General features: G+C 47.5%; 4 protein-coding genes across 5 annotated transcripts; 2 read left to right on the top strand and 2 right to left on the bottom strand.

Annotated features, from left to right (window-relative positions):
* Positions 1 to 80: 80 nt before the first annotated feature.
* On the bottom strand, positions 81 to 4,252 carry Vps50 (vacuolar protein sorting 50). Its single transcript, XM_017074986.4, has 10 exons — positions 4,096 to 4,252; positions 3,778 to 3,996; positions 3,386 to 3,703; positions 2,470 to 3,327; positions 2,077 to 2,408; positions 1,856 to 2,021; positions 1,688 to 1,798; positions 1,308 to 1,631; positions 1,140 to 1,252; positions 81 to 1,076 (listed from the first exon to the last, which is right to left on the bottom strand). The coding sequence occupies exons 1-10, from the start codon at positions 4,159 to 4,161 to the stop codon at positions 683 to 685; spliced, it is 2,901 nt and encodes a 966-aa protein (XP_016930475.2). The 5' UTR covers positions 4,162 to 4,252; the 3' UTR covers positions 81 to 682.
* Positions 4,253 to 4,439: 187 nt separating this feature from the next.
* On the top strand, positions 4,440 to 6,832 carry PIG-A (phosphatidylinositol glycan anchor biosynthesis class A). Its single transcript, XM_017072260.4, has 4 exons — positions 4,440 to 4,676; positions 4,751 to 4,996; positions 5,057 to 5,294; positions 5,350 to 6,832. Exons 1-4 carry the CDS (start codon positions 4,575 to 4,577, stop codon positions 6,201 to 6,203), a joined length of 1,440 nt encoding a protein of 479 aa, XP_016927749.2. The 5' UTR covers positions 4,440 to 4,574; the 3' UTR covers positions 6,204 to 6,832.
* Positions 6,833 to 7,055: 223 nt separating this feature from the next.
* Positions 7,056 to 9,920, top strand: Hyccin (PI4KA lipid kinase complex subunit hyccin). Of its 2 annotated transcripts, XM_017074790.4 has the most exons (3): positions 7,056 to 7,217; positions 7,294 to 7,995; positions 8,050 to 9,920. In XM_017074790.4, the coding sequence occupies exons 2-3, from the start codon at positions 7,322 to 7,324 to the stop codon at positions 9,014 to 9,016; spliced, it is 1,641 nt and encodes a 546-aa protein (XP_016930279.1). In that variant the 5' UTR covers positions 7,056 to 7,217; positions 7,294 to 7,321; the 3' UTR covers positions 9,017 to 9,920. The 2 variants fall into 2 exon arrangements, with proteins under 2 accessions (XP_016930279.1, XP_070850702.1); XM_070994601.1 differs by having other exon boundaries at positions 7,058 to 7,995.
* Positions 9,835 to 11,084, bottom strand: LOC108010003 (tRNA N(3)-cytidine methyltransferase METTL6). Its single transcript, XM_017074791.4, has 2 exons — positions 10,853 to 11,084; positions 9,835 to 10,789 (listed from the first exon to the last, which is right to left on the bottom strand). Exons 1-2 carry the CDS (start codon positions 10,853 to 10,855, stop codon positions 9,941 to 9,943), a joined length of 852 nt encoding a protein of 283 aa, XP_016930280.2. The 5' UTR covers positions 10,856 to 11,084; the 3' UTR covers positions 9,835 to 9,940.
* Between the last annotated feature and the right edge of the window lie 5 nt (positions 11,085 to 11,089).

Below are 11,089 nucleotides of genomic sequence, written 5' to 3'. Positions count from 1 at the left end.
CGTCCCCATTTATTTATATCCCAAATCACGAAAAATAAATGCTTCGTCAGGCGCTTTACACCCCCAATGATAAGACACAATTTCCATTGTTTGTAATATGCATATCTCAAAATATGTAATCTTTGTTATTTAGTTACAATTGCTAATAGTTAATGGTGTGTGTTCGTGGGGGCCTGGCAAATCAAATTGATATGCCGCCCATTACATTTGAGTTGTTCTACAATTATTTGTCCGTTTCCTGCTGCAAATAAATATTACAAATAGGTAGTAAAATAAATAGGTATATATGCATCTTAATTATACGTGTTTTTTTTTGTGTGTATATATGTCTGCTTTCTCTAGGTACTTAAGTCACGGTGAACGATGAACCAATTGCCAATTATCAATTACAAAGGTATGCCAATTGCGTTGCATCTGAGAGAGCGAAAAGTAGAGTGGATTGCACTTAAAAGAGGGTTGAGATTGGGGTTCGGGTTTTGAGAGATTCGAAATTCGAAACGAAGTACATCATGGAGATCGCCTGTATAACTAAGTTAGTATCTTTAGCCTAAACACAATGTTAATTTGCACTAAACGGAATGTTAAATACACATAGAGAATGTCACGAGATTGATCTACTAACAAGGTTAGCCGGGGGTTATAACAAAATAAATAAAATAAAATAATAATCTTTTAGGGGAGCTCAGATAACACTGCTTAGATTTGAGCCGGTCACGGATCCGTGGTTGTTCTTCTGTGGCGTTGTTGTCGGCGTCGTCGACGTGGTTAACCCATTAGTCATTCCACCATCGAGCAACTGTAGCAACCTTTGCCGCGTGCGCTTGTCGCTGACACAAATGCACTGAATAAGGTTGTTCAACTGTTTCAGGGAGTACTCATCCCCCAGTCGCTGCTGTTCAATCCATTGCTCGAACTGCTCGGGCGCAAAGTAATAGGTCTTGATGAACACATCCACGTAGGAGCGATGCTGTGGGTACTTTTGATTCGAAATGAGCTCGAGGAACGACATGAAGTTCGCAAAGTCCAGCTGCATCAAAGCTCGTCCTCCGGCAGAGCATTTCTTCACATTGGAGAAACTAGAAAATATAACAATTTACATAAGAAACCGATTCTTCGGAGGAAAGGAAACTAGTGCTTACCCCTCCACCAACAGGTGCGTGGCCACATGGGCCATGGAATTCCACACATGCTTGCTGGGTACTGGCACCTCCTTGGCGATCTCCTCCAGGCACATGGCAAAGCTTTGTATGTTCTGCAAAGTAATCAGTTAAGGCACGATTTTGGTAAAAATTCTACAATTGACCTACCCTATTTAGAACATCGCTGTAGCTGCTGTGCTGATGTATTACATGATTCACATCCCACTTGACCTTGCCCATCTGCGCCAGAATGGATGACAAATCGATGACACGCGACGTGACACAGGTGTAAACGGGTTTGCCCAGATCTAGCATGTAGTCGCTGTACTCCAGATAGCTGGCCAGAGTTGGACGCTCTGCGAGAGGCAGCAGGTGGTTGAGATAGTGCTGGAGGATGTGAAACTGCTGAAGCATGCTGCGACCTGCCTCCACGGCCACAATGCGCTGCGACAGGCCGTACAGTGTGTCCGGATTAGCTAGCTCGTTGTTGGCCTGCAAAAGGATAAGTTGATTAATTTATACTGAAGAACACAATGAAATCGAATTACTAGAGAGGAAAAGTTAAGTGGCCACAGCTTGATTTGGGGCAGGACATTTGTCTCCACCGAGCGCAAACGTTGTTCCAGTCGTGGAGTATACATATTCTCTGTTGCTACGGGCTGAAATAAAGATATTCGTTTAACAAGGCTACAATTATTATCCTTACTAATAATTACCGCATCCTTTCCGAAAATCTCATGTACTGCATATACATAAAAGTCAATAAGCTCTAAGATACAAGCCACAATCCTTGGAGAGATGCAGTGCAATAGCTTGCACATCTGGAGATATTTTCCAATAATTCGCAGTACGTTCAAAGCGGTGTTGTTTACCAGCAGTTGACTGAAACAATATTTCCATTGAAAAGGATTTTAGAATAAAATTATAGTACCATTACTTGCTGGTGTCGTCGAACTCCTTGCTTTGCAAACTCTTCTGCTCGTCATCGCTCTCCTCGCTAAAATAACAGGAGGCTTCGTCCACGATGCCGGATAGAATGTCCTCCTCTAACATGGCCGCATCTAAGCCACCATCAAAAGGCGAACTCTTTTCGGAAAATCTAAGAAAGTATCCGTAGGAACCGTAAATGGAGCTGCCGCCATCCTGGGAGTGGACGGAAACCAGCTCATCGCAGTTATTATTGCTGATTGGGGAGTTGTTGGATGAGGCCAGCAAAGCTGCTGTTGGGGATTTGTGGCGTCGTAGGGTGTGCCGAACAGATCGGAATTCCTAAAAAGAGTGACAGGTGGATTAACTAAGCTGGCTTCTCACGCTTTACACAGCTACTCACAGGCAGTTGTAGGATATGCGCAAACGAGTCAACCTGCGTCCAGGATTCGTTGTCCAGAAACAGACAAATTTCCTCCACGCAGCAGATGTGGTAGCGTCGGAAGAACTCCTCGCTCTGCTGCTGCATCGTTTCGATTAGTTTCTCCGACTGCTCGCCACAGAACTCCAGACCGACCTTTTTTAGGCGCTGCACCACGGACAGCACCTGGATGAATTGGTCGTATTTGAGCGCCGTTAACTTGGCCGCCTGCAGAAACAGGCACACCTTGGTCAGTATATCGTTCCACACCCGCGACTGTCCCTTTTTAAGTTTCTGCTGGATGTACACATCTGGAGAATCCTCCTCCTCCTGTCCATACAACTTGTAGTTGTTGTGCCACATAACCACCTGGTAGTAGGATGCCAGGATGGTCCAGAAGGTCTTGCACAAGCTGATCAGACAGGGGAGTAGCTTCTCCACGCTGAGCTGTTCGCACAGCTGCTCGTAGAGCGGCTTGGCCTGGTCATCCTGGCCGGGATCGCTGTAGCCACGCAGCACAGCATTCACAGAAGAGTGAATGGCCGAAATGTAGTTGATGTGCAGCTGGTCCATAGCCATCAGCGACTTGTTGGCCAGCTTGTAGGCCTCCTGCAGCTTGGCGTATTTGCGTCCATCGAAACCGAGTACCATCTCATTGAGCACTGTGTCCAGTTGAAACTCCATGAGCAGCATGGTCTCCTGCAGCTTTTTAGAGAGCGATTGCACGCAGTTGAACTGCATATAGGCCTCGGCGGAACTCTTGCACTGCAGAAGCAAGGCGATGGCAGCACTGTAGTTGTGATCCGCCAAAAGCTTCTGCACCTCTACGTCTGTGGTGCGCTGTGGGAAATTATGTGTTAATAAAATGCGTTATAGAATGGGGCAATTCTTTTCTAACCAGCCGCTTAATGGCCACCAGGGTGTCCAACACCTCCTTGAGCACCTCCCGTTTGCGATAGCTGGCTAGGATCTCCAGGCTAGTGGTTGTCAAGTTTGTGCGGGCAAAGTTCAGATAGGATCTCGCCTTCTGGCAGGTCCACAGCGACTCCTCCAGCTTCTTCTGCGTGTCATTGATGGCCGCGAACTCACTGCTGCAGGCGTTCCGCTGCTCCAGGATGTTCTGCAGCACCTGCTTGGTGAGAACCTTCTGCTGAGTGCGCAGTTGTGCAATGGTGACCTCGATGAGCTCGTTGTCTATGCCATCGTTGAGAACTTTCTACGGGAGATCGTGAGAGAAGGGGGCGCGTCGTGATTAAAGCAATATGTTACTGGTTATTACACCTGGTTTACCTTGAGCTCGTACAGCTGCGGATTGCTGTCGGGGCTGTAGTAGCACTGCTCGATGCCCTCCAGGATCTCCTGGTCGGACTTTTGTGCGTTCGTCTCGCTGGCGGCGGTGGCCGCAGCGTCCGTGGTGTCCGTTTCCTGGCCGGGCGAAGCATCTGTGGTCACCGTTTGGATGAAATAATCCGAAAAGCCCATGGCAGGAATTTTCATTTGACGGTTCGTCTGTGTGTGCGTGGGTGGTTTTTGTTTGGTTTTGGTGGGCGGAATTCATGGAAACAGGGTTAGTTCTGGGGATTACTTAATCGTACGGTGACCTGCTACCTGTTTGTGCAATATGTCCAAGAATTTGCTCTTGAATTCGTCCATTTTGGCCTTGGAATTCTGCATGTTTCAGCCATGAAACCAGCCAACAAACAAAAACTTCTCTCCTGAAGGTGTGACCAGCTCGCGCCAGGAATGCCAATTTACCGTCGAAATCAAGTTTATCTTGTCACATATTTTCGATGTAATTTACACGTTTAAAGAGATTCATACATTCTTAAGAAACGCATTGCGCACTTTGGTAATATTCACATTTAAAAAATATTTTTCATTTAACATTTTAATGAAATTTGTGTCGTGCAAAAAGGGCTTAATAAATAGACCCATCTTCGCCGTTTTGCAGCACTAGACCATCGACCGCTCCTTGGCATTGTGCCACACTACAGCTTCCCGATCCGATTTTGTTTAAGTTTTCGCATTTATTTGTTTTTACGTGGAATGTCAACTAATTGGAAGCCCCAGAAGTCACAGAGTGAAAGATGCGCATCTGTATGGCGTCAGACTTCTTCTACCCGAGCATCGGCGGGGTGGAGGAGCACGTCTACAACCTATCGCAAAAGTTGCTTAGTCTGGGTCACAAGGTGACTATTGCCAATTGGGAAGGAGCCCCAATAAAGATAACGATTATTTAAACTAGCTAACTATCCATATTTAGATCGTCGTGCTGACACACGCCTACGGGGACTGCAGTGGCGTTCGCTATGTAACCGGTGGCCTGAAGGTCTACTATCTGCCCATCAAGGTGTGCTACAACCAGTGCATCCTGCCCACTGCCGTCTGCAATGTGCCCATGCTGCGAGCGGTACTCCTCCGGGAGCGCGTGGAAGTGGTCCATGGTCACTCCGCCTTCAGTGCACTGGCCCACGAGGCCCTGATGGTGGGCTCCCTGCTGGGACTGAAGGTTGTACTAATCTATAGTTCTCAAGAATCGCTAATGAGCCTTCTTTACCTCCTCTTGCAGACTGTCTTCACCGATCACAGCCTTTTTGGCTTCGCTGACCTCTCGGCCGCCCTCACCAACAACCTTCTAGAGGTCAACTTGGGCATGGTTAATCACGCCATTTGTGTGTCCCACATAGGCAAGGAGAACACTGTTTTACGCGCTCGAGTGGCCAAGCATCGAGTTTCCGTCATCCCCAATGCTGTGGACACCGCCTTGTTCACCCCTGATCCCCAACAGCGACCCAGAAATGATGCAAGTAAGGACTACGAGCTTTTATTAGTCTTCATCATCTAATAATCTCAATTTCCCAGTCAACATTGTAGTGGCTTCGCGTCTTGTCTACCGCAAAGGCATTGATTTGCTAGCAGGAATCATTCCGCGCTTCAAAAACACTCCAAATGTGAACTTTATTATTGTGGGCGATGGACCCAAGCGGGATCTGCTGGAAGAGATTCGCGAAAAGACAAATATGCAGGACAGGGTGGAGATGGTGGGAGCCGTGGAGCACGCCAAGGTGCGCGATGTCCTGGTCCGTGGCCACATCTTCGTGAATACCTCACTGACTGAGGCCTATTGCATGGCCATTGTTGAGGCTGCTTCCTGTGGCCTGCAGGTGGTGTCCACCAGTGTGGGTGGAATCCCAGAAGTGCTGCCGAAGAGTCTGATACTGCTGGTGGAGCCGGAAATAGATGCCATATATGGTGCCATATTGGTAGCCATCGAGCGGCATAAAAAAAGTTCCTTCAAGGTTAGCCCTCCTGCTGCCAATGGTAATTTACAGTCGGAGGCTAATGGAAAGGGAAAGCGGCGACGTCGCAAGAAAGCGGATGTATCTTCCTCCCCTCCACAACTGCCATCATCCTGCGCTCCCCCTGCGGATCAGAGTAGCCATACGGAGCCAGTAATGTGTCCTTATAAATGCAATGAGCTGGTGGAAACGCTTTACAACTGGGAGGACGTGGCCCATCGCACAGTGAAGGTGTACGATCGGGTTCTGCAGGAGCGTTCCTTCACCACCAGCGAGCTAGTGTTCGCCGTGTGGCAGCACGGATCCTGGTTCCTTGTCTTCTTTGTAGTGGCTCACTTCATGATGCGTCTGCTGGAGATTTGGAGGCCTAGACGGCGCGTCGAGCTGGCCCAGGACTTAATACGTTCGCCCAGCTAGCAAAGATTAAACGGATTCCATTCTTCCATCAACTAACCAATTTGTTGTCCATAGTCGTAGTCCGAATCACTGTCTTCTATTATAGTTAACGATAATCCAAAGGCACCTGATCTTACGTAGAGCCACGATAAAGAAGTCATAGCGTGGTGAAAACTGACTACTTCCTACAGACTCAGATCCTGTATTTAACAGGTACAAATGTAGAAAACCTAGTCCTTGAGATGCCCTGGTCAAGATTTCGCCGTCTGCCCTGCCTGATTGCCCTTAATTCTGCAATGATCTGAAAAAAAAGTCACAAACCTTTTCTCGTAGACAATGTACGATATATATTTTACGTACGACTTAATTAGATAATACATATGCTCAATAGAGAAAGTAGTTAAATTATTAATAATTATGTAAGTGGTGATACATATTTTTTTTAAAGAAAATTCCATATATTGTTTTAAAAAATAAGAAAATGCTCACCAGAACTGACCTAATCATGCCAGATTTTATAAAATTCACACTATTCCATATATGCTTTTATTGTCATACTTAGGTTAAGAAAAAATTAAGCAAATTTACTTTATTTATTCCTGAATAAATATGGGTAGAAATCAATAAAATAAATAATCAATGTCTGAATAGATTTATTGACAACTTAAACTAAAAGCTAGCCAAGCATATTTAATTTATGTAAAAATAATAAGGAAAAGTCATTTAAACCTAGGGAATTACGAATTTTTAAAATCTTTCCTTCAAAACATTCGTTAAATATACCAATGAGCTTTGTAAGAATATACTGTAATAAATTTAATACCAAAACTGCTAGAAATATACGGTCCTCTTAAGGTCATACTGCGATGCAGCCCTGGCTTATTTGGGAAAAAAAATTAAGAGGGAGCAGCAGCGGAGACGGGCGATAAATTAATTAGCCACTGCTACCACATAACCCAGGGTGCGGAAACCTGAACCCAGCTCCACAGCACACCCACCACCATCGCTAGCATCCCAGTTGCCACCTAGGTCAAGGTGAGCGTCGACGAAAGAGGACCCATTGAAAGTCTGACATTGACTGCGGATTTGGCATTCCAATTCCATATTATAGATTCGGTCACAACCTCAGGACAACATCGATGGCGGAACTGGTGAGGGACTGGCTGGCGGACTACCAGCGGACAAAGGGTCAGCCTGCCGAGGCGGAAGCGTTCGTTGTGGAGCACGAAACGGACCCCGAGATTGCTGAGGCCATCTTCACCATCTTTAACGAGCGGCAGCGCAACGAGGCGCTGGTCCACGACATCTGCCAGCAGCTACTGGCTTTTTACCGCTCGCCGGAGCTGACGCTCCACAAGTTCCCTCTGCAGTTCATCCCGGTGCTGGTGTACACATACCTGCATTCGGTGGCCGGCGGCGATAAGAAGGCCGCTCGCGGCGTGGAGACGCTGCTCATCTGCATTTACAATGGCGAGGTGTCCACCGATGACGGCGGCCAGCGCGTGGTGGCCTTCCGCATGCCCATCCTGGCCCAGACGTCCGTCTACCACGAGGTGAAGAACCTGCCCATGACCGATCTGCGCCGCTGGGAGGAGAACTGCAACCGGGAGGTCAAGTGGGGACCGCATCAGCGTATTGAGTCGATCCACGCCCAGAACCGTATGCGCATCCTGACGGCACTGCTATTTTGCTACAACCAGCAGGTCAGCCAGACGCAAAAGTCGTCGCTGCTCCACTTGTGCCGGGTCACGTCGCAGCTGGTGAATCAGGGATTCACCACGAAGTCGGGGCACGGTCATCGGATGAGTTATGGGTAAAGTGGGATTAGATAATTGCTATTTCTATATCTAATATAATTCCCTTCTAGATCTGATCCTGCAACCGGAGCCACTTTTCCAAAGCCCTCCTCACCACGCATTCCACTGTCCGCCGCCTTCCTGATCGAACTGGTGCACGCCATCTACTTCGCCATGTTCAATGGCTATGGCACGATAGCTATCCAAACCCTGGACGACATCCACAACCGGGCCACCTACGAAATGTACTCGGAACTGATCCTGGTGACCAGTGCGGTGCGCAATTCGCTGCACGCCAATCCTTCCGGTCAGCCCAACGACGGACCCATGGGCCTTAGTGTGGCCTTGACGCCATCCACCACCACGGTGACCACTTCGGTGTCAAAGTCTATGATCACGAACGCCTCCTTCCGTACGAAAAAACTGCCCGACGACATACCCATCCAGGTGCAGGACCTCACCATGCCGCAGGCGCCGCAGCAGCTGGCCAGCGTTACTGAGGAGACGGAGCCGGGCTCCAAGGAATCGCCCTCCACCAAGGAGAGTTCCGGCACGCGCACCTCCATCATGCGACCGAGCATGGAGGGCATCAAGGCGCAGGCACACAAGGCGCTCATCGCGGGCTTCAAGAAGTCGAAGGACAAGGAGAAAGAGAAGGACAAGGAGCCGCCGAAGCCACCGCAGCGCAAGTTCGACAAGCACACGCAGCGCAACTCGCTGCTCCAGCTGCAGGCGGAACCAAACTCGAATCCCAGTGCGGAACAGCCACCCACCGGCGAAGTGCTGCCGCTGCAGACGCTCTCGCTGATCAACGAGAATGGGAGCAACAGCTTCAGCGTGGACAGCGACCTCAACGACGGCGTGCTGGGCTCCAACGCGAACGCTAACACATCCCTGCCTCCGCTGAGCAGCACCACCAACTCGGTGACCAGCAGCGACCTGCTCACTAAGAGCTTCGACTCCAGCATCGAACTGGCGCCGCTGGGACACAGCAGCAGCAACGGCGGCAAGCTGGCCGAGCACAGCTTGGCGGAATAGTGCAATCGATCGTCTCGTTCCAAAGGCGATTAGCCAAATCCAAGTATCAAGTATATATATTTACAACCATAACTGGGGTGAGTGGGTTTCGTATGAACAAAAATGAATAAGAGATTGTAAGGGCAGTCAAATAATCCAAGGATAATTCTAAAACAATTCTTTTACAGTCTTGATAGAGTAATAACCGTGTATACCAATTAATTTTATTAATATTTCCAATTTCCTAAATATTAAGCAATGTTTCTGGTTAGATGCAATTATATCCCTTGCATTTTGGTCGGACCTTATATCGTAAATACTCGGAACTATCCAAGGATTACCTGACTGCACGAAAATATCTTCATGACCCAAAATCCACTTACCCAACTATATATATTCGCCACCTACCGCTGTGTATTAGCCGAACAAAACCGTGGCGCGAGAGGAGATTTGAATTTATGGATTAAGGATCGTTTGAGTTTGTTGAATTTGATGGGTTTTCTTAGTTGTTCGTATGTATTATCGTATTCCAAATCCAATTGTTGGTTAGACTAAGTGTTGCTAGGACGTCAAAAGAATTATATACAAAATGTATACACACGGAGCCCCCGGTAGAGATCGTTTGCTAAAGCTTCAGCCAGAGGGAGATTATGTTCCATTTTCGGGGAACAGAACGTACACATCCCGGTGCATTTCACTCGTTTTAGGTAAGCAGCATGACGCTCACACATTCGATATCTACTCGACATTCAGCCAGAGTTGGGTCCAGGCAATTTCAATTGAACTCTACAGGAAACCTTTTAGTTCTGTCACTTATTAGCATATATACATGTGTAAACTAATATATACATACAAATATTTATTGAACGTTGACTTGAACCATGTTATTGATTTAAAATAAATACAACAACTAAATACGTAACAATGGTGCTTAGTTTGTGGTGGTCATAGATTCTTCTTTCTGAACTTTCCCTGCAGGAAGATGCGCGGCACATCGACGCCTTCCTTGAGATTGAGCGTTCGTCGGTGGACATAGGCATTGCTGATCACCTCGAAGCCGATCTCCTGGAAGAGTTGGGACACCTCTTCCTCTGAGAAGAAGTAGCTGCGGGTGCCATCCTGACGCACATAGAGGTTCTCGGCAATCTTGTTGCCCGACTTGAAGCGCAACTGTGCCATGTCGTACAGGCCGTAATCCCTGAACAGCACCAGTCCTCCTGGCTTGAGTAACTTCCCCAGGTTCTGCACAACCTCCTTGAACTTTTGTGGATGTATTGCTGAGAGAACAAAGATGAGGGTGCAGACATCCAGGCTGCTGGCTGGGATGTGCTCATGCACCTGTTGCGTCGTGATATCGCACTGAAAGGCGGTTATCTGGCTGGGATCGTACAGGGGGTTGGAGCGCACAAAGTCAACAGCTCGGGGTGAGAAGTCGCAGGCGTAGAAGTAGAATCTACCATTGGTAAAACATCCCTCCTCGCTGGTTTGTTCCTCTAGGAGCGGGAACACCAGGTTGCCCACTCCGCATCCCACTTCAAAGAGAGTGCGTTTGTCGCCCGACTCCTCCTGGTCCATCAGCTCCTGGAACTCCCGCGTCGTCCAGTGGCGATCCTTGAAGAAGCGAGTCTCATTCCTCTTGTAGAAGATATCCCAGTTCCTCTGGGCATCTATTTCCAGCTTGTTGGCCTTGAATTCGGGAACAAAACCACGTTTGTTTTGCTCCTCCAACTTTTGCTTCTCCGCTTCTGTGAGCTCCTTGGTTTGGGTGGTTATAACATCTGGTTCTAACGGTTCCTAAAAAATATTTATTGTTAATAGCTTTTAATATTTATTTTTAATGTAAGTTTTTAAAATTACCATGTTTGTTTACCCAATGTGGTGTTGGATTGTTATGGGTTGATTCTCCCACGCGTTTTTGAGATATCTCGGATTTTTGGAAGAACAACTGTCAGCCGAATAAATGCGTCTACCTCTGAGTAATGGGTATTATTTAAACACAATTGTATTAAAGTGGGTTTTACGAAAGAAATGTATTATTTTTATTTGAAATGTTTTAGCTTTCAATAGGATTTCAGCTAAATAGTTCTGTGTGCA

Source organism: Drosophila suzukii, chromosome 2R (genome assembly GCF_043229965.1).
Source record: "Drosophila suzukii chromosome 2R, CBGP_Dsuzu_IsoJpt1.0, whole genome shotgun sequence".
NCBI classification, from domain to species: Eukaryota; Metazoa; Arthropoda; class Insecta; order Diptera; family Drosophilidae; genus Drosophila; species Drosophila suzukii.
The sequence above is the reverse complement of the archived record's forward strand: the minus strand, read 5'-3'. Positions and strand labels throughout refer to the sequence as shown.